General features: G+C 37.5%; 1 protein-coding gene across 3 annotated transcripts in view; it reads left to right on the forward strand.

The window, feature by feature from the left end:
- The window catches only part of ascc3 (activating signal cointegrator 1 complex subunit 3), a 316,582-nt gene that overhangs the window by 257,427 nt on the left and 35,021 nt on the right, over positions 1 to 24,134 (forward strand). For all 3 annotated transcript variants that reach the window (XM_031901620.1, NM_001374735.1, XM_031901619.1), the window contains 2 exon segments: positions 4,118 to 4,229; positions 5,593 to 5,727. In XM_031901620.1, coding sequence (XP_031757480.1) covers positions 4,118 to 4,229; positions 5,593 to 5,727 — 247 coding nt within the window.

Below are 24,134 nucleotides of genomic sequence, written 5' to 3' on the forward strand. Positions count from 1 at the left end.
TAACGTCACGTATTTGTATTGCAGTTTTGGTCTTAGGGGTTGTTTTTCCTGGTACTGTCCTATTAAATAGAAAATTGTTCCCTTTTCATGACTATACTGTCTTTGGCAAAAGGCTGAAGCTATGATGTTTTTTATATGCGACCTCTAATATTTTGTGCCTATTACTTAAATACAACATATTAGAAATCTCTCATTCTTTTATACCACACTCTCACAGACTGTGTGAGAAAGCTGGATATTTATTTGTGTCATTCAGTGATCAGCAGTAATGTTCAATTTTCATTCTCTCCTTTGATCTTTCTTTACCACTCTTCAATTCTTCATGACCAGTTTTTATAGTAACACCAATTTAAAAGCTAGGGAATAAGTGCACTAAATGTGTTACTTACTGAGTGGATAATGGCAGCACAGCATTAATAGATTCTATTTAACATCTATTGGTTACCTTTTGTCTCTGTTTAGCAGGAAAACATATCTGATTTATTTCCATATGCTACTTCTGCCACCTTAAAAAAATATTGAAAAGCCGAGTCTCTCATCATGCTTGCAAAACATTTTCTATATTCTTTGTCTACGTAATCTTTTTATAAGATTGCGCGTGCAAAAGAAGGCCTGCTTGAATGAGGCACTAGACCTAGATACAGTGAATCTATGATTAGTTTCATTGCTCAGATCATTGCGAAGTTTATACTTAACATTTACCATAAAGGGACCTGGAGTTTTCTGGATAACTGTTTCCATAATTTGGATCTCCATACCTTAAGTCTGCTAAAAATCATTAAAATGTTAAATAAACTAAATAGGATTGTTTTGCCTCCAATGTGGATTCAAGCTACAGAGAAAAGGGAAAGCAGTTTTAAAAATCTGAATTATTTGGTTGAAATGTCTATGGGAGATGGCCTTCCTGTATTTCAGAACTTTCTGGTTAATGGGTTTCTGGAAAATGTATCCCATACCCGTATTAGATGTTACATTGAACTTTTATGACCTATATAAATATTGTAAAAGAATAGTAAATTATTTCCTATTTGGCCACCAAACTTTGACATAAAAAAAAAAGCATTACCCCGACAGCCAACCCTTATCTTTTGCCCATGTCTTTTATCTATCCTTTGTCATTATTATTATTATTTTTAGGGAAGCACCAAATCCACTATTTTAGGATCCGGCCCAACCCTGAATACTTGGCGAAAGATTTGGCAAAATACCGAACTGAATTTGAATCCTAATTAGCATATGCAAATCAGAACATGGGAGGGTCAAAGACAACACACTCATGGCGAACAATTTTCAATTTCTGTGTTTATATGACAAAAAGTCACATAATTTTAAGGGTTCAGTTCGGCCAGAGGCATGGATTTGTGTGAAACCTGCTGAAGAAGGCCAAATCCTGGATTATGCGCATCCATATATTTTATTTATGAACAGGAATGTTGTTTTACAATAAATAATGTTCCCTGTGTTGAAATCTGTGATATTAGAAGTGATCTTGGAGTTTGGGTTCCCCTATGTATGATTATGGGACCTCTCAGTTATAAGTAATATCCTTATAGAATACACACAGTAGTTAATTCATTACCCTCTATGCTTAATTTAATATTTCTATGCAGTGCAGTTGGATGTATATATCCACTATATACTGTTTACATTTTGAGGATATGTGTACAGTTCCACTGAATTGGAAAAATGAAGAAATCACTTTTATATAACAATATAGTTGTTAAAAAGGTTTAAGCTTTTATGTTTCTTTTCATATCAAGATTGATTTTTTAGTTCTTATTGAAATGTGATGTGCAACCCAAACCCCTTTTGTCATTACAAAATACATAAATAAAAGATCATTAAAGGAGAACTAAAGCCTAACTGAAGAAGTAGGGCAGAAATGTTGTACATTATATTTTGGGTTTCTGTACCAGCCCAAGGCAACCACAGCCCTTTAGCAGGGAAAATCTGTGCCTCCAAAGATACCCCAGTAACTCCCCATCTTCTTTTCTGCTGATTCCCTGCCCATGCTCTGTGCTGCTGTCAGTTACCTGAGCTTAGGGACCTGCTCACAATATACTGTATATATAGAATATAAATGTTTCGCTATAAGGCTGATAAGTAATTAAACAGATAATTACTACATAACAGCTCAGAAAGCAGTGCAATAAGCATCCCAATTTAATAATTAGACCTGTAGTATCACCTCATTTTCTGCTTGATAATTTGCTATGACCTCTAAGCTCAGCTTCTCAACAGCTGCCCAAAGTATACTGAGCATGTGAGTGTGGCAGACACTTTCCAAGATGGGGAGCCACTGTTGTAAGTTTGGATCATGGCTGCTAATGAGATGCTGAAACTTTCAGCTATTGCAGTAAGTACAGTATATAAAATATGCCATTTTTTGCCATAATCATTTTTAGGGATTAGTTTTCCTTTAAGCTAAATATACCTCTTCAGACTACCCACATTTACCCCCTTTTCAGCTATGTTGTTTTTGAAGTTGTTTCCATTTTATATACTTCTGTAAATTTTTATGATGCAGAGACTCTTGTTATTCCCTTTTCGCCACTGGACATCTAATAGAAGCCTGCCTGTCTAGCTTGTGTGCTAGCTGCTGTTCGTATAAAACTGCCTTTGACTTTCACACCTCTCAGGGGACGAGTAATTGTTGTGTTCAAACAGCCTGTAATTGTGATCCCGCTGGCTTTCTCAGTACGCTTCTGGCTATTAGAATCATTAAACAACTCAGCACCTGTTAACAGCATTGTAAATATTCAACCCTGCTTGTATGCTAGTTGAGAGCAATATAGAGAAGGCTGGCAGAGCCCAGCTTCATAAATTAGAGCCTCTGACAAGTCAATTATTGTGAAACTGGGTTTCACTGTGAATTAAATGAAATAACATGCTGATAAAAATGGTAGGCTGTCTGTTTACAGCATGGACAAAATAATGACTGGATGATTCAATGTAGTGAGCATGAAACCGCATTGTGTTCATTCTTTAGATGTAATTAAACAGTTTCACAGTTTCACTTTCCTACCAAAAAACCTGAGATCTGGGGCTGGTATTGTTATTCTGCCAGCGGTAAAGAGATCTCAGCTACATTCCTGTGTTCTTTAAACATTAGACATTATACAATTCAGGTTATTTACATCCTAGGCATGGATTTGCAGCAAATTTCCCCTTTTTGCCATTGGCGAATTGTTTTGCAAAACTTCTGTGAAAATTCACAGAGGAAGAAATCATTGCAATTTTTTGTCACGCTTCAAATTGGACGTGGCCGCGTCAACATTGGTCGCGTCAAAAAAGCGCAGGCGACAAAAAAATGGTTTCGCGAATTTTACTGCAAAGCGAAACGGGACAGATTCACTCATCGCTATTACATACCTCAATAATTACTGACAATGACAAAACACACCTGGAATAATGTATCGCCATAATATTTTAAAATAGAGAAAGGGGCTAAGGCTGATGCCACACGAGGCGTAGGGCTGAAATTTTCGGCAAGCGGAAAAACGCTTGCCGAAAAAATCAGCCCTACGCCTGGTGTGGCATCAGCCTAAACAGAGACTAATGTTCCAGTACAGACAGTGACTGTAAAAATATGGGGATCATTTTTAAATTCTGGGCAAATTTGCACCTGGGCAGTTACCCATGGCAACTAATCAGAAGTCTGCGTTCACTGTTATACCTGCAGCTGACTGGAAAAATGTAATCACTGATTGCTATATGTTACCGCCCAGGTGCAAATTTGCCAAGTGTTTATAAATGAGCCCTAGAAATGCCAAAACATTTTTGTATATGTAGCATTACACCTTACAACAGCCTTTCTCAGATCTTGTTGCAGTGTTTTTTCTATAGTGGTGATATAAAACTTAAATACTAATATCAGTAATTACAGAATTATCAGTAATATTTGCAGACACCCTTTAAATAAATGTAATTTTTTTTAGGGGGTTATTTGAAATGGATGAAGCCAGAATTTTGATCATGTAAATAATTGAGTATTTGGGAAACATAGGTTTAGCATGTCTGCTTGAAAGGGTTCCAAGGTTTTAGTTTTTCTGCAAACATGACTTAGTATGGTTTACTGTTTTGTGTTATTTATACTGATGTTTTTTTTCCTCCTTAGTTATTACAACTTGGAAGATGTTGGACATGAATCGATGAACAAATTTCTTTCAAATCTTGTAGAAAAGTCACTGATTGATTTGGAATGTTCCTACTGCATAGAGATAGCAGAGGTACGTAAATAATATATACACGATATAAAACACGAGTTTTAATTATTCGGCTTTCTGTGGAATAAATTCCAAAGATTTTTTATTTATTTAAAGTGACACCTACCATACAAAAATTGTTTCCCCCACTGGTGGTGTGGGCTAATAGAGCTCCCAATTTGGGTTTTCAAGAAAACCCTCCCCTCAAGAGCTATGCTGCCCAGACCACAAGGGACCTCGCTGTGTGGACAAACCATGTTGAGGCATGCGCATAATAAGGGAGTATCCCAGCTCGCTCCTTATGCACATGAGTCTGACGTAGGATCAGGGCAAATGTTGAATGTGTGTGGAAATAAGTCTCTTATATCCTATAACTCTAAACCAGGGGAGGCGTCAAGTGTGTGTGGATATAGATCTCTTATCTCCTATAACTCTAGACCAGGGCTTCTTAACATGCCCGTGATTTTTGTAAACCTCTCTGTGTGCCATCATAGATTTATAATACCATTGTATCCCCCAACCAGAGTTCAGGCTGTACTAGCCCATACTTGAGGTGATGGTTTCTTTAGAATGAACACTGCTTGCTTTCTTTACATGTTGTTTGGTCTTGGGTAGCACAGAGAATAATAACTTTCAATAGTAAGACGGACACAAAAAAAGACAAAAATTTAGTAAAACATATTTTAAAATTTAAAGGACAAGTAAAGTGTAATTTACTGGCGATCTTAGTTATTTCCCTAGGTATGTGTAGTTTTTGCCTAAAGATGCACTGGCCCAGGAAAAAACATAGCATATTCATTTCCCATAGTTTTCATTGGGGAATGAACACTTTTTAAAGATAACAGAGCAATCCACAAAAAGCAACGCTCCTATTGTACATGGCAGCATAGACAGTCCTGTTCCCCATGTATGTATATGTATGTATGTATGTATGTATGTATGTATGTATATCTTCATTTATAAAGTGCTACTTATGTACGCAGTGCTGTAGAGTAGAATACATTAATACAAACGGGATTATTAAGATAATAGATAAATACAAAGTATAACAATAAATACAGATAGATACAAGATAAATACAGTTGCAACAAGTTAAGAGTCAAAGACACAAGAGGATGGAGGTCCCTACCCCGTAGAGCTTACACCATAAGTGTAGCAATCCCCGATTTACAAAACATTTTTTCCCCACTGCTCTTCTAGGCTACTCTTCTAATCTTGGGCTCTATGTGGAAACCGTAATGTAGGCATTTCTGTCTAAGTTCATCATTATTTCTGTGCTCTGATAATTGAACCTGCTATTGGATGTAACCACATCAAAACAATTTGCAGTACACATTTTCTCTTTATACTTTGTTTAAAAGAAACCTCATTGCTGTCACCCTTTTAGGATAATCGAAGCATTGAGCCCCAGACCTATGGGCGCATTGCTTCCTACTACTACTTAAAGCACCAAACTGTCCGGATGTTCAAGGACCGCTTAAAATCAGATTGCAGTGTAGAAGACCTACTCTCCGTACTTTCTGTAAGTAGATGTTTTTGAGCTACATTTGGAAATTGTTTTAGTTAATTTGTAAGACAATTGTTGATTTATTCTTGTTTTACAAAGCAGACTGAATAGGAAGGAGGGTGTATACACTGTCCATCCAGCCTTACAATAGCCCCTTGGCCAATGCCATTCCTGTATTCATGTCGGGAATTTCTAGCTATCTAGTTTTCCCAAAGAGATATAGGAAATGCAAGACTATATCTGTGCCTTAAAGCCATGAAGACATACAGTACTGAATTATAAATATATCTCAGTCTTAGCTAGTGTACCATTCTGAGGCACACAGTTCGGACTGTATGATGCAGCTAAGCGACTAAGCAATAATAAGATAATGCCAAAGCTATCTCCATGGGGTTCATGGCCCATCTGTCTAGCACTACTGCCATTACCTTCACTGACTCCTGCCTAGAATTACTGCTTTATAAAACTATTTTTTTATATATATATATATATATATATATGTATTTCTTTAATTAATCTGTAGTATTTGGTATCTAAAATCTAAAAAAAAGTTATACTCATTAAGGGTTATGGTATGCTAGTAGCTTTAATCTCCACTGCACATAATGGCATCTGAAACATTTTTTATTGTTGTAGGTTACTGTACCTCCCACTGATATCAGTGGAATTTTCTACAAGTAGCCCTTGATCAGTTTTCATCTACAAAATGTATGCTGGCAGAATAGAATGGGATGAATGACAAGGGTGTCCAAGCTGCAGCCCTTTCACCTGTTACTGAACAGCAGTCCCCGTGATCCCTCTATAGTGATTTGTAGTTGAACAGCTGGGGTTCTGAGTTCAGTTCCAGCTAGGGCTCTATCTGCATGGAGATAGTATATGCTTCACGTGGCTGTGTGGGTTTTTCCCATGTACTTGGGTCTTCTCCCACACAGGCATTTAATTGGGTCTTGATAAAAATTGCCCTAGTGTGGGTGAATGTGATATGGACTGTAATCTCCAATGGAACAGGGACTGATATGAATGATGTATAATCTCTGCCAAGTGCTGCACTAACAGCTAATAAATAAAAATTCAATTGAGGCTCATCTCTTGTCTACTGTCAGTAGCTATCTTTGTGTATACTGTCAGGAGGTAAAATTAAGCATGTACACAGCAAAGCTGATGTGTGTATTTCTAGCAATGAAATGGTTGTGTTTTTAAACTTTCCATTAATGATAATAGTGATTTAATAACCAACAATTTTTTTGTAGTTATTTTCAGTATAACATGGACATGTTTTAAGTAGCAGTTGTATGCAATTTCAAACCTTAACAAGAGAATTTACATGTTTCCAAATACAGTTAACTCTGGCATAATTAGTTGATAAATCTGTGTACAGCTTGACTGTATAAGGTAAATGCTAGCTACCATCTTCTCATTTCATTGGTTAGTGACCTCTTAGCACACAAGTGGATATTATGCAAATGTTAATTAAGTTATAATTACTAATTAAGTTGCTGTTCTGTCTATCCCTATTAAAGGTGTAAAATGTAGGTTTGTGTTACTCCTAGCATCTTGGGACAGATGTAACATGTTACAAGGATGATGTCCAGGCTTTTCCCCCTCCCACTCCCATCCATCTCTGAACACAGAATTAATGAGATAACTAATTAAGGGTATTGCTTCACACCCCTATTGTTAAATGATGACATTACATCTGTCTTGTATTGATGCTTCCCTCCCACCTATTGAAGCATTTAACAGTTTTGGCAACAGGGAATAACATGGCAAAGGGTTAGCTGTCTAATTAGGTTTAAGTGATATCACCAAGGGAAAAGCCTGTAAAAAGTAATATAGTTCTTTATTTAGGCTGCTGTGCAAAAAACGTTTAATGGTTCCCTTGTAAATAAGCAGAAAATTACACTGGCTTTTACTTAATATTAGGATTATATTAAAATATACTATTTTAAACACATTATTTTACAGATATAGATACATTACAGAGTTGGGAACCGGAGACATTGTAGTGATTGTACTTACACCTATTAGTTTTAAATGGCCATTAATGCACAGATTTTGTGAGACATTTAAGGCAATTTAACCTTCCCATTTATCTTGTATTCTATTGTATCTTGGGGAGGAAATTAATGATGGCCCATTAGATCTTATCCCGTAGCAGTCTAGTAATCTAAACATATCTGCCAACAAATGTAATGGTGGCATCAGTTTTGCCTCCAGTGAGAGAATGATGAATAAATAAGTTCAGTTAGTATATCATTCAGCTGCACAGACGAATGATATCAATATCACAAATGGGATGTATTTTCAGCTAGCATTTTTAAAGCCACCATAGTAACACCAAAATTCAGTGGAAACTGTCAAATATTAATGGAAACCACAGACTTTACCAAGAAAACACACATTTGGGCCAAATACATTTGATGCCCTTGGACAAAGGCTGTTTGACCTGCTATAGGCTCCTCAGTACGATTTGGATACATTGCACAATTAAAGTATGCAAAGCTGGTCCAGCATGTTAGGAAACAAAATGGCGGTAGTGCTAGCAATTTTGACATATATAATTTATAGGTATGGGATTCGTTATCTGGAAACCCAGTATTCAGAAAGTTCTGAATTATGGAAAGACCATCTCCCATAGACTCTGTTATAAGCAAATAAATCAGTTTTTTTAAATGTTCCTTTTTTCTGTATTAATAAAACAGTACCTTGTACTTGGTCCCAACTAAGATTTAATCAATCCTTATTGGAGGCAAAACAAGCCTATTGCATTTATCGACATTAAATGATTTTTTTTTAGCAGACTTAAAGTATAGAGATCCAAATTACGGAAAGATCCCTTATCCGGAAAACCCTAGGTCTCCGCATTCTGGATAACAAATCCCATAGCTGTAGTTTGATTTGAAAAGGGAGCACATTATTTTTGGCTTAAATAAATGTGTCTCATTCATTTCTAAATGCTAAAAGTTTGTTTATATTTGATGAAGACGTGCACTTTAAATCTGAAATTAAATTACTCATGTAGTCACTTTTATTGTGCAGTTCCCTTTTGAACTATATTACAGGAATAGTATCCAGAATGCCTCGGGACCTAGGGTTTTCGGATAAGGGTTCTTTCTGTAATTTAGATCTCCATGCCTTAAAAACAATTAAACATTAAATAAACACAGTTGGATAGTTTTGACTCCAATTTTGGATTCATGCAGCTTAGTTACCATCAAGTTCTAGTTACTGTTTTATTACTACAGAGAAAAAGGAAATCATTTTTAAAAATAAGGATTATTTATATGGGAGACTTCCCTAATTAGGAGCTTTCCAAATACAAAATTCATCTATGAGAGATGGGTTTCTTGCAATTTGGAGCTTTCCCAATAATGGGTTTGTGGATAAGGGATCCCATATATGTAAAACTTATATAAAATATAACTATAAAATATGCCAATTAAAATTGCATTGTCAATATAAAAAATTATTACATTGCTTTTTAAAAAAGGGGCTATTCCAGTCAAATTCACTACAAAAGTTGCATAGTAGTGCAAAAATTCATAGGAGTTTTCTTACATGTTTTCAAGTGTTCTGTAATCTGTTAAACATAGTATTGAATAGAAGGAGTCACAGCATTCAGTAACAGAGTAGGGATCTTATATAAAACTGGTTTACGTCTCTTATTACAAGTCGTAGAAAAACCTAAATATGCAGGCCCGGATTTGTGGAGAGGCCACAAAGGCCCGGGCCTAGGGCGGCAGAAGTTTAGGGGTGGCATGCCGCCCCGCCGCAAAAAAATTTTTAAATTTGGCTCCCATACGGAGCAGTCGGGACCTCTCCCGGTGGGTGGGGTGCACTTTCGCGCATGCGCACTGGGGAGGGCTTTCGCGCATGCGCACGGGTGGGGAGGGGGCGACCGACAGGGGCGGCCTCGGGGCGCCCAAAACAGAAATCCGTCCCTGTAAATATGTTCCTTTGTCATGGAAACTTTGGCACCATACTGGCTTTTAGCTGTAATGCGTGGCAATGTTTAATGAAAAAATGACACAATTATCATATATATATGTGTGTATATGTGTGTGTGTTTTCTTTTTAGACAGTCATGATGCCTGTTATGTAATATTTACAAGGCTCACTGGGCCTGTGCTTGTCCTTATGCTCTAAACAACAGCAGTCAGTCATATGAGGTTAGTGGAAACAGGGCTACAATGGTGTCTAAAAATACTTTGTATTCTTAATATTTCAAATGTTTCCCCATCCATTTATCTTTAATAACAATAAATAGGTTATGTCTTTAGTTTTGACATTTTTCTAAAGTAAGTACTTCTTTTTTTGCCCTCAAAATGTAACCTAATCAAAAAGGGGATAGCTGTAATAGCACTTGATTCAAGCTTTGACATTGTCTTTCCTTCTTTCTGTACTAAGTTTTATTTTTAAGCATGTTGTGGGTAGTGAATCATACATCAAATTTGTTCTGCTTTTAACAAATTCATATTGTTCATTTATTTTCTATAATTATTATTTTTTTTTTTTTTTTATAAATACTAAGCTACTTCTATATTACCAGAAGGGTTTTTCTTGTACTATCCTATAAGTGCCACTAGAGGGTATAAATGTTCCTAGGTGATTTTTAAAGTTCAAATTATTATTTATGTATGTATATTTTTATTTTTTTAGCTCTACTTACATACACAACACTGTACAGCAGAACAGTAAATTAATAGAACAAATGGGACATTATAAAAATAAATGCAAATAAATACAATGTGCAGTTTCATTAAATATTAAGAACTAATGGCCTTATTTATCAATTTCCAAGTTTGAATGCTTATAAAAAATTATATATTTTTTTTTGCAACTAGATATGCAGATCATTTAAGAGGATTGCTGTATTGTTAAACATAGATTGCCATTTAAATGAAAAGATTAAAAGACGTTGTAACTAAGAACTCTATGATCTACAGATGGAGCTGGTTTTATTGAAGCATCTGGCGCTTTCAGCCATACCATTTTACACCTATTTAGAACTGTGTATGCCTCCATAAGTTCTGCTGAGACTGTAATTTTCTGATTTCTTCTGACACAAGACTGTAATATTGTGATTTCGTCTGACACAAGAACTGAAGATAAAATAAGCATTCTGAAAAACTCAAATGTATCCAATTCAGTCACACTTTATCAGGAGTACGTAAAATCATAACTAGAATAGCTAATGTTACATAATTCATGATACAGCCTCTGTCCAGTAGATCCAATATTCATACATTGCAATTTCATGGTCAGTTTAGCAAAGCTGTTACTAGCTACTTTTAAAAACAGATTTATTCTCTTGCCCAAATTAATGTAATAAGACACATAGAGGCAGGTTAAATTTTACCCTAGTGCATGAATGTGATACAAAAGCACATTCACTTACCCTGATGCAGTGAGCAAAGTGCAATTTCAGACTTAATTGCCATGTTGTTTTCCCACAAAGGACCAGTTTTTCACGGAATTCATGCAACTTTATGGAAGTGCGCAGGGTGCAATCAGATGCAAATAATTTTAATGAAAGTAGTTTTAGATGCAACTCACTGAGAAAAAAAAATTGCAAGTTGTTCACTGCATCTGTGGATGTAAACGAGCCCATTAGACTGTAACACATGAGTGTTTAGCCCTGGGTTCTTTCTGTGGTCGATTTCTCCTGCATTTCACCGAAGGGAATCGCTGGACGAAACGCAGCCCATTCTTCCTTATCCTTAACACAGCTGGAACACATCAAGTTGCTTTCCAGCTGTGTTTGTCACTTGGATGGGCTGCGTTTTGTACCGTGCTCCACTTTAGTAGCACAAATTAGCTGGTAAGGTGGGTGTGTTGGTACTCCAACAGTTTACATAATGAATAGGAGATTGGAAGTTGTATTAGCTTAGTGCCAGGGAGAAGAGACTTCCTTGCTTATACAGTAGTATTTTGTAAAACAACTGCTTTTCTAAGGAAAAAATTAAAATTAGATGAATTTTCAGATGAATAGTTGTCTTTAAGTTGCAAACATACTCTGTCTGCAAACATTCTGTCTGGCTACATAGGTATCATTTGGAGCAGGCAGCAGGCAGAAAAGGCTTACTGGCGTGAAGTATAGCCACATGATTGTTAATCACTCTGTTCCCTAATTGCAGATCAGAAGAAAGCTGTAAGGTTGCCATAGCTCGCTTGCTAAAACCACATGAAAGATTTACATTGCTTTGGAGCACTCCCTGCGGACGGAACAGCTCGGTGCCTAATTCTTTCACTTGGATTGGCACATGCTGCAGTTGTAGCTGAATGCTATTGTGAATTCGTAATTGCAGGCATGCCACAGTTGTTTTTGTCCTCTCTCAGACCTTTCCACAATGCTGCCAAAGGCAGCCTTTGTGTAACGTTCAGTTGTAAAGTCATGTTTAAATGAACACCACCTGATGCTAGCCAGTGTTCCCAGCCACCAGTCAGAGACACTTACGCACAAACAACTCTGTGTATGTGCCCAGAAAAAAACACCCCCAAAGTTTGATAACTTAAAGCACTGATGAATCTTTGTTTCATTTGTGTTAAGCCTTGATCTTTGCTTTTGCGATCTTTTGTGTTCTAAGCCATTTTCCTGTTTACATAAATGGAATATATATTTTTATTCATCCTTGCTAAGGGATATACAGTGCCTTGCAAAGTATTCACACTCTTCGCTGTTTAATTCTATTGAATAACAAATCCTATGCTGATACAGTTATGGGATCTTTTATCCAGAAAGTTTGGGACCTGAAGTTTTCCGGATAAGGGGTCTTTCCTTGATTTGGATCACTATACCTTAAGTCTACTTAAAAAGATCATTTAAACATTAAGTAAACCCAATAGGATTGTTTTGCCTCCAATACAGATTAATTATATGAAATAATCCATGGCCGGCACACCCTTAAAATTCAAAAAAAATTATTTTTTTTTTATTGAAAACTCATTGTTTTAAAAACCAACGTTTCGGTCCTCATTAGGACCTTTATCAAGGATAATTATCAGATTAATTATATTATATATAATTATTAGTTGGGATCAAGGACAAGACAATTTTTTATTATTTTTTTTTAATTGCAAAGAATTGCACAAATATAAAGGTGGCAAATGGGTGGATCTTATCTTGATATGCCCACCTAAGGTGGGCGATAACAGGCCTAGGGCCAAACGAGCAAATTACAACGGCGGGCATAGGCACCATCAGACCAAGGACCCCGATCTGATGAAAAATCAAACCTGCCTGATCGAGATCTGCCCAATTTTAGGCCAGATATCAGTCGGGGGTGCACATACATGGGTAGATAAGCTGAAGGACCTGAATCACCAGCTGAAATGTGCCTGTTTATGGCCACCTTTACACTGTCCTAACCATAAAATACATCAAACCTTTAGCAATGTATAGTGTTGGTAGCATAATGCTGTGGGGCTGCTTTACATTAATAAAAAGAGATAATAGATGGTGTGAATATAGGGAATTTCACAAGAGAACCTCTTTCAGTCTACTAACAAAAAGAATGTTTGGTGACATCTTTCATCAGGATTATTATCCAAAACACAAGGCCACAGGAGCATTGCATTTGCTTATGGACAAAGAGGTGAATGTCCGCCCAGTGGCCCTGATCTTAATCCAAATCAGAATCTGTCACACTCTTTGAAAATTGAGGTGCACAAATGACAACCATCTATTTGAGAAATGCTATCTGGTCCATCAGAACAACCAAGAGCAAATCTTAAATGGATACTGTCATGATTATTATGGTACACTTTTTATTTCTAAATTATACTGTTTACATAGCAATTAATTCACTCTACCCTTTAAAGTTTTTTTTAGTTGTAATATTGGTGTGTATGCAACCATTTCAGTGCATTATGCCAGATTCTGAGCTTTAGAACTGCTTTCAGGCACCTATTGTTTCTCCTACTCCCATGTAACTGGAGGAGTCCCAAGTCGGACTTGGATTTCTTACTATTGAGTGCTATTCTGATATCTTTTGGGAGGTACTGTCTTGCTACCTTCCCATTGTTCTGCTGATTGGCTGCTGGAAGGGGGGTGATATCACTCCAACTTGCAGCTCAGCAGTAAAGTGTGACTGAAGTTTACCAGAGTACAGGTCACATGGTTGTGGCACCCTTGGAAATGAAGAATATGGCTAGCCCCATGTGAAATTAAAAATGTGTCTGTGTTTTTAAAAAACAGATTTCAGCTATATTAACTAATGTGTTTTGAAAAAAACATGTTTTCCCATAACAGTATTGCTCTGACATGGATCATGGACATTGAAACTTTTGCAAGGCACTCTTTTACTGAATAACCCTATTGCCTGGTCCTAGGGCAGTTGTTTGTTATAGAACTGAAACTGTAAATGGTTATCAATCAACACAAATGTATTTTTGCTTTTGAAATGATGTGTAACTCATTGTTAATTGGTTTGGAAGCCAGTTTTTGAGTTTAAACACATTTTCTGGATATTTATACCTATACGAAGAATTAATTTTTGTTCAATTTGTTTGGCATCATCGGCATTCATGTTTTCTGATAGATTGGTGTATTATTTTCTGTACAAATATCTGTCCTCTTTCTGTTCACATGAAGAGCAGATGGATGCTTGACTGACTGCTAATCCACAGCTGGAATGGTTTCAGCAGCCCCAGCATTTCTAGGTTAGAGTGGCTTTTCTGTCAGAGTGAGAGGGCAGCTAGAGAGGGATATCATTATTCATTAGGATCCCAGTGGGACTGCTGCCAACTGAGATTAATTTTTTCTGTTATGCTTGTAAAACAAGCTCAGGTGGAATCTCTAATCCTTAGGGCACGGGTGGCAGATCAAGAAAGATGCTACAAAGCTAGTTAATTTTCTGATTCTAGAGGAAACAGAAGCTGTCTTAGTTGTATAAAAACATGATTGCAAATCTAAGTAGCTAAAACCCAAATGGGATCTTGGAAAACATCTGGTGCCGGTTTTTGCTTTGAGTTGTTTTTTTTAGTGCTATATGGTTTGCAGATAAAGTTGGGCTTCTGTTGTGGGGACACAAAAGAAAGTTATTTTTTTCTTTATAATAGTAATTTATTTGTAGCTTGGCTTATTTGCATTTTGCTTTTGTTAATGTAATACAGTATAATAAATAATAAATAAAGTTCAGCTTCATTGCTTGGCAATGAGGAACGGCTTCATGATAAATGGAAATAAACTTAGATTAAGTAACTTTCCTTATGACAGCAAAACCTATAGACATATCATTTTAAGCTATCACATGTTACATGCCCTATATTTTTTTTTTTTTTGGTTGCTTGGTTGGCATGATCAAAATATTAGTGCACTTTAATTAGTGTTAGCATATTCATTGTATTCTCTTATATCTGACCTTTTTTATTATCCACGTAATGTCAAAATTGTTGATGAGTGATGGTGTGACATGGAATGTTATCCAAAATGCCTAATCATGTATATAGAATGTATATGTAATGTTATTGGCAGCATCATAGATATAATCTAAGTAGTCATAGGATTTGTATGAACATAACTAAATACTTAGAGCTTTAGGAAGGTAGGACTTTGTATAGTTTAAGTGACATGTTCTTTGTTATCTGATTGAGTTGATAAATGTTTTTTAATGACTATCGATGTAGGACGTTGGAAGAGAAGGAAATGATACAAAAATTATAGCACAGGTAGGGGATCTGTTATCTGATCTGTTATCTGGAAACCTGTAATCAAAGAAGCACCAAATTAAGGGAGCACCATCTCCCATAGACTCCATTTTAATCAAATAATATAATAACATTAAATTATTTTTTTGCTCTGTAATAATAAAACATTGTCCTAACTAATATACCATCCTTATTGTATATAGATGGGGGCACTCAAAGACAGGCAAAAAGTATAATTATATATAAAAAGGTCCCAAAGTTTGATTGTTCCAGAATTATGGACTAGCAGATAATTTATCAAAGTCCCAAAATGTAGTAATAAAGCAGAGGTGCTGCCTTTCAATGGAAGGTCAAATCCAGTCAAGTCTATAAACAAAAGCAAAGAAAGGGGTGCGCTCTCTAGTGTAGTAAAAGTGAATTGTTTTATTAAAAAGATAAAATATTGCACTTATATTGTGTAATTATAATAAACTCACTCATCACAAACTTCCTCAGGGGCACAAAATGATAAAAGCTTTTATAATTTTGTGCCCCTGAAGAAGTCCAGACCAGGATGAAACGCGTGGGGCTTGATACTCGGTGACACGTTGTGATGAGTGAGTTTATTATAACACACAATTTATTATTTATTATTATATACACATATATCTTTTTACTAAAACAATTCACTTTTACTACATTGGAGAGTGCACCCTTCTCTTTGCTTTTGTTAATATATAATCCTATATCCTAAAGATATAATTAATCCTTATTGAAGGCAAAACAATCCTATTGTGTTTATTTATTGTTTAACCCTTTAAGTGCCAAGGGACGTAGATTCTACGTCCCAGGTACCAAGGGACCAAAGTGCCATGGGACGTAGAATCTACGTCCAATGGCACTGTCGGGTTTACAAGCGCTGCGCTCGCTTTTAAAGCAGCGCAGCGCTTGTAAACCCCTCAGATCCCCCTAGGCAACGAGCAATGAAGAACATACTCACCGATCCGGGTCCCCCAGCCGCACCGATCGCGTCGCCAGCCAATGACAGCAGTGGACACGCGTTGATGACGTGTCCACTGCTGTCCCTTTAAATAGCGCCGCCTACTGTCGGCTCCCTCACTCCTGCTGCGCACTTCGGACGAGATGGAGCTCCCCTGCTGCCTTCCTGCTGGATTGATCGCCCCTGATCGTCTGCCTGCCTTGGGTAAGCTGAACTACAACTCTCTACCACTGTTTATTTTGCTTATTTCTATCTCAACTGTCTAAAAAAAATTTTTTTTTTTTTTTTGCATTTTTTCTTCTATCTTTGTCATTATTACACTTTTGTACACATACACACTTATTTACAACTTTCCCAAGCACACACAGACACTTACACACACACTTACACTTACACTTTTTTTTTTTTTTTTTTTTTTTCTTTCTTTCTTTTCTTTTCTTTCTGTCTTTGCTTTCTTTGGCAGTCTTTTTTTTTACTAAAACTTTATTTCTGATCTTGCTCTATAATTATCTGATTTATTTGGTTGCATTTTAGTGTTTTTTTGGCATTTTCATAATTGATTTCTGTTTTTGAATTATTCTATTGCACTGTAACTTTTTTATTGCTATTTGGTGCTGAATTTGCAGTGACGTTGGTGGATCCAGGGCTCTGACCACCGATTTCATTGCAATTATTGTTCTTCTGTTGGTTTAGGTGGTTTTATTGGATTTTACGGTGTTTTATCTTTGCATTGTTCTTTATTGTGTGTTTAGTGCCCCCAAAAAGGTTGCTTTTGCAGTGACATTGGTGGATCCAGGGCTCTTACCGATTTCATTGCAACTATTGTTCTTTGATTGCTTTTAGTGGTTTTATTCCATTTGATTTCAGTTGTTCTAGAAAGGTCCAGAGGTGCTAAGATTGTTCTGGTAGTTTCTATTGCCAAGGGTTAGGCTGATGCCACACGAGGCGTAGGGCTGATTTTTTCAGCAAGTGGAAAAACGCTTGCCGAAAATTCAGCCCTACGCCTGCTACTTGTTCCTGCACCCGAATGAATGGGATACGCTCGGGTGCAGGCACGTGTAGCCGATATACGCATGAAAACGCGAGACTTTGCATTCTCACGCGTTTTCATGCGTATATCGGCTACATGTGCCTGCACCCGAGCGTATCCCATTCATTCGGGTGCAGGCAAAAAAAAAGGGGTGCATAGAGTGCAGCCCCAATATTATGCATTTTCAGGTTTGGCGGCCATGTACTTATGTGCAACCAGACATAGGTATCGTTTTATTCAGGGGAACTTGCAGATTGATGGTTAGTAAGTTTTTGGTAGTTGCCATGGAGATTTTGGGGAGAAATCTAGGTTTTTTATCTGGTTTTTCCTTGATTTCTGACCAAAATCTAGGTTTGTATCTGGTTTTTCCTTGATTTCTGACCAAAGCGCTGACTTCTGCAAGGGACTGCGGCCACAATTTTCCATGTAGAAAGAGAAGAGTGGCGTCTCTGAATAGCTGAAGGTGTGCACTTTTCGTAAATATATAGATTGTGGGGGTTATCTCACAGGTAGGGGGGGTTAACACTGAAAAACTGCTGGTAGTGCACATAGAGCGCAGCCCCCAAAATTTCAACTGAAATTGCCCTTATGCATTGCCCCTGTTTTGGGGCATTTGGTGGCCACGTCTTTATGTGCACCCATACATATGGGGTATCGTTTTATTCAGGGGAACTTGCAAATTGAGGTTTAGTAAGTTTTTGGTAGTTGCCATGGAGATTTTGGGGAGAAATCTAGGTTTTTTATCTGGTTTTTCCTTGATTTCTGACCAAAATCTAGGTTTGTATCTGGTTTTTCCTTGATTTCTGACCAAAGCGCTGACTTCTGCAAGGGACTACGGCCGCAATTTTCCATGTAGAAATAGAAGAGTGGCGTCTCTGAATAGCTGAAGGTGTGCACTTTTCGTAAATATATAGATTGTGGGGGTTATCTCACAGGTAGGGGGGGTTAACACTGAAAAACTGCAGGTAGTGCACATAGAGCGCAGCCCCCAAAATTTCAACTGAAATTGCCCTTATGCATTGCCCCTGTTTGGGGGCATTTGGTGGCCACGTCTTTATGTGCACCCATACATATGGGGTATCGTTTTATTCAGGGGAACTTGCAGATTGATGGTTAGTAAGTTTTTGGTAGTTGCCATGGAGATTTTGGGGAGAAATCTAGGTTTGTATCTGGTTTTTCCTTGATTTCTGACCAAAGCGCTAACTTCTGCAAGGGACTGCGGCCACAATTTTCCATGTAGAAAGAGGAGAGTGGCGTCTCTGAATAGCTGAAGGTGTGCACTTTTCAGAAATATATAGTTTGCGGGGGTTATTTCACAGGTATGGGGGTGTTTAGACTAAATAACTGCAGATAGAGCACAGCCCCCCCTTATGCATTGCCCCTGTTTGGGGGCATTTGGTGGCCACGTCTTTATGTGCACCCATACATATGGGGTATCGTTTTATTCAGGGGAACTTGCAAATTGAGGTTTAGTAAGTTTTTGGTAGTTGCCATGGAGATTTTGGGGAGAAATCTAGGTTTTTATCTGGTTTTTCCTTGATTTCTGACCAAAATCTAGGGTTGTATCTGGTTTTTCCTTGATTTCTGACCAAAGCGCTGACTTCTGCAAGGGACTGCGGCCACAATTTTCCATGTAGAAAGAGAAGAGTGGTGTCTCTGAATAGCTGAAGGTGTGCACTTTTCGTAAATATATAGATTGTGGGGGTATCTCACAGGTGGGGGGTTATCACTGAAAAACTGCAGGTAGTGCACATAGAGCGCAGCCCCCAAAATTTCAACTGAAATTCCCCTTATGCATTGCCCCTGTTTTGGGGCATTTGGTGGCCACGTCTTTATGTGCACCCATACATATGGGGTATCGTTTTATTCAGGGGAACTTGCAGATTGATGGTTAGTAAGTTTTTGGTAGTTGCCATGGAGATTTTGGGGAGAAATCTAGGTTTGTATCTGGTTTTTCCTTGATTTCTGACCAAAGCGCTAACTTCTGCAAGGGACTGCGGCCACAATTTTCCATGTAGAAAGAGGAGAGTGGCGTCTCTGAATAGCTGAAGGTGTGCACTTTTCAGAAATATATAGTTTGCGGGGGTTATTTCACAGGTATGGGGGTGTTTAGACTAAACTGCAGATAGAGCACAGCCCCCCCTTATGCATTGCCCCTGTTTGGGGGCATTTGGTGGCCACGTCTTTATGTGCACCCATACATATGGGGTATCGTTTTATTCAGGGGAACTTGCAAATTGAGGTTTAGTAAGTTTTTGGTAGTTGCCATGGAGATTTTGGGGAGAAATCTAGGTTTTTATCTGGTTTTTCCTTGATTTCTGACCAAAATCTAGGGTTGTATCTGGTTTTTCCTTGATTTCTGACCAAAGCGCTGACTTCTGCAAGGGACTGCGGCCACAATTTTCCATGTAGAAAGAGAAGAGTGGTGTCTCTGAATAGCTGAAGGTGTGCACTTTTCGTAAATATATAGATTGTGGGGGTATCTCACAGGTAGGGGGGGTTATCACTGAAAAACTGCAGGTAGTGCACATAGAGCGCAGCCCCCAAAATTTCAACTGAAATTCCCCTTATGCATTGCCCCTGTTTTGGGGCATTTGGTGGCCACGTCTTTATGTGCACCCATACATATGGGGTATCGTTTTATTCAGAGGAACTTCCAGATTGATGGTTAGTAAGTTTTTGGTAGTTGCCATGGAGATTTTGGGGAGAAATCTAGGTTTGTATCTAGTTTTTCCTTGATTTCTGACCAAAGCGCTAACTTCTGCAAGGGACTGCGGCCACAATTTTCCATGTAGAAAGAGAAGAGTGGTGTCTCTGAATAGCTGAAGGTGTGCACTTTTCGTAAATATATAGATTGTGGGGGTTATCTCACAGGTAGGGGGGGTTAACACTGAAAAACTGCAGGTAGTGCACATAGAGCGCAGCCCCCAAAATTTCAACTGAAATTGCCCTTATGCATTGCCCCTGTTTTGGGGCATTTGGTGGCCACGTCTTTATGTGCACCCATACATATGGGGTATCGTTTTATTCAGGGGAACTTGCAGATTGATGGTTAGTAAGTTTTTGGTAGTTGCCATGGAGATTTTGGGGAGAAATCTAGGTTTGTATCTAGTTTTTCCTTGATTTCTGACCAAAGCGCTGACTTCTGCAAGGGACTGCGGCCACAATTTTCCATGTAGAAAGAGAAGAGTGGTGTCTCTGAATAGCTGAAGGTTTGCACTTTTCGTAAATATATAGATTGTGGGGGTTATCTCACAGGTAGGGGGGGTTAACACTGAAAAACTGCAGGTAGTGCACATAGAGCGCAGCCCCCAAAATTTCAACTGAAATTGCCCTTATGCATTGACCCTGTTTTGGGGCATTTGGTGGCCACGTCTTTATGTGCACCCATACATATGGGGTATCGTTTTATTCAGGGGAACTTGCAGATTGATGGTTAGTAAGTTTTTGGTAGTTGCCATGGAGATTTTGGGGAGAAATCTAGGTTTTTTATCTGGTTTTTCCTTGATTTCTGACCAAAGCGCTGACTTCTGCAAGGGACTGCGGCCACAATTTTCCATGTAGAAAGAGAAGAGTGGTGTCTCTGAATAGCTGAAGGTGTGCACTTTTCAGAAATATATAGTTTGTGGGGGTTATTTCACAGGTAGGGGGGGTTAACACTGAAAAACTGCAGGAAGTGCACATAGAGCGCAGCCCCCACATTTTTAGCTGTAATTGCCCTTGTGCATTGCCCCTGCTTTGGAGTGTTTGGTGCCCATGTCTTTATGTGCACCCATACATATGGGGCATCATTTTATTCAGGAGAAGTTTGTCTTTCAAATATGCCTTTGTTAGAAAATTTTTATGAGATTTTTTTTTGTCAAATCCACATTTGATCATGCGTCCAAGTTTACGTTTTAGAAAAAAAAAAAAAATGTCATAAAAAGTTCCAAATTTCACAATGCACTGACAAAAGGTATTTGGCTTTTGAGTGAAAACTACATTGCACCTAGAAACCTGAAGGTCTGTAGTTTCTAAAGATACCAAACATGAGGGGATATTTTAGATTTACATATAAGTTATGCTGCATTAACTGTTACAAGCGCTTTTCTGCTTTGTTCTGGTGTGATATTGTACTAAGTATTGCCTTAGTTTGGGGGTTACTTCTGGACAGGAACTGTGGGGTACCACCACATATTTGGTATCGTTGGAATTGGGAGTATCAGGGCTTTTACAAACAATAAAAAAAAGTGAGTAAAATTAACTTTTCTATGGAAAAAAACCTCAAAATATACAGAAATTTTTCATAATTTTATTTTTTTTTTACATATTTCACCCAAAATACACATCATATCTCCAGAAAAGTTATAAAATTTGGTATGTATGTCGAAGCCCAATTAGTGACGAAAAAAACGATATATAATTTCCCTAGTTTCGTGGAGGTTTTCCTACCAAAAAACATTGTTAAAGTGAATGAGTACAAAATGCTTAAAAAACGTCTGGCACTGGGGGGAACCGAAATGACGAATTCGGCTGGCACTTAAAGGGTTAAATTATTTATTTATTTATTTTTTAGACTTAAGGTATGGCGCTATACAGTGACCAAACATAATAATTTTTGTTTCATTTGTTATGCTACGTTTTCTTCTTCTACTTTTAGGACTTTGAAAATCAGATGATGTTTTAGGTCACGTTCTTATAAAAATATAGAACATTTAAAATGGTTCACAAACTTTCAAGAACCACTGTAAATAACAGAAAGACCCCTTATCTGAAAACCCAAGGTCCTGAGAATTCTGGATTCTCCATTATTCTAAAGTCGCAATAAGCTTCCTTTTGCAGGCAACTTTGCATGATTTTAAGCAACACGAAGGAGTGGTTAATCTTCTGTGAAAGTAGAGATCTATCACAGGCAAGTGAGACATTTTGTGGGTCCTTAGCTTTAAGCTGACTATACACATGCAGATTTCTAAATGATCTTTTTGTTTTTGTACAGCAAGCTTTTCATGAAACAATCTTTTACAAGTACTGTTTGTCCATCAGCGAAAACTACAATTTCAAGCAATATCGTTTAATTGAAGCTAGGGAAAATACCTGCTTGGTCGTGCAAACAATTGGACAATGGACAAGTTTCATTGTTGCTGACGAAATATTTTAAACCTGCCCAACTGTTTTTCTGACAGATAGATGAAAGATCACTATATGTATGATCATTTGGTGCACACTAACCTTACGATAATTGATGGATTGCGCTGAAATTGGTCGTTAAGTAAAGACAAATTCTTACTTGTATGGCCGACTTAAGACAGAATTGTTTCTCTTTCCCCCATCCAGCACCCATAACCTCCAAGAGGTATCTATAACAGGTGACACTTCCGCTATTACCCCATCTCCCCAGACTCAGTGCCTTGGGGTTATCCTCAGTTCTGCCCTGTCCTTCACTCCTTAAATCTAGTCACTTATCAAATCATATGTCTGCCCCACCCTACATCTCTGAACTTATCTCTAGGTACCATGCAACCCACTTAGTTTAACATGACCTCAGTGTGCTGCTAAAAGCAATAACCTGTGCCACACCTCTCACAACTCTGGTCTTGCCCACTCCCACACCTTGTGTTTCAACCCTTTCTCCTTGTAGATTGTAAGCTTTTTTGGGCAGGGCTCTCTTCACCTCTTGTATTGGTTATTGATTGCTTTATATGTTACTCTGTATGTCCAATGTATAAAACCCACTTATTGTACAGCGCTGCGGAATATGTTGGCGCTTTATAAATAAATGTTAATAATAATAATAATAATAATAATATCACTTTTACCTAAGAAATATTTCCAAAATATGATAATTGATCACTCAAAATGCTACCAAAATTCATTATATTCTTATATTCTTATATATTATATTCTTATATTATGCTTGGACTACTGTAACTCTCTATTAATTGGCCTTCCCCTCGAAGCAATGCACAACTCTGCCCCCACCCTACATCTCTGAACTGATCTGTAGATACTCACCAAACCGCTTTTTTATGACCTGATCCTCAACTCCTCTCTCATTTCCTCCTCACACACTTACATTCAAGATTTTGCACCCTTCTCTACTCTCCTATATTCTGTCCAACTTTCTACCACTCTCTCTTCCTTTCAAAGATATCTAGAAATGCATTTATTTAGAGAAGCATAACCTCATTAACCCTTTTACTGCCAGCAGTTTTGGTCAAAGCGGAACTTGTATTGTCAGACAGTTTTTGAACATTTTGCACAGTTTCACTTTAGGGGCCTTTCCTCAGGGAGACTTTTAGTTTACCTAGGAAAACAATATATAGTTTTTTTCAGAACAACCTAAGCTTTCAAAATATGGAAGAATTTTTGTGTAATTCCATTTCTGTAACAAGATATAGGCTTCTAAATGTCTAAAAATGAAAAAAAAATCAAATTTTCCATAATATAAACACACATACTAGAAACAAAAATTATTTTATGCATGAATATACAACTGATTTGGAAAGTCCCATGTCTCCTGAACATGCCAATACCAAATATATATAGTTTTATGGAGATTTCTCACTTGTATAGGTCAAAAACTCCCAGCAGTACACTACCAAATTCCCAAAGCACTGCTTCAGAAAGCTGCATACTTTAGATTTCAAGGACGAAAATTCCACTAACAGAAGGTTTATCCCAGAAAATTGTACATTTTTAGAAAGAACAGATTATGGGGAATCCAGAATAGGCACAACTGTCTGTCTACTCCAAACTATCAAGTCGCAATGCTTTCCTAAAGTTATT

Source organism: Xenopus tropicalis, chromosome 5 (genome assembly GCF_000004195.4).
Source record: "Xenopus tropicalis strain Nigerian chromosome 5, UCB_Xtro_10.0, whole genome shotgun sequence".
Lineage (NCBI taxonomy): Eukaryota > Metazoa > Chordata > Amphibia > Anura > Pipidae > Xenopus > Xenopus tropicalis.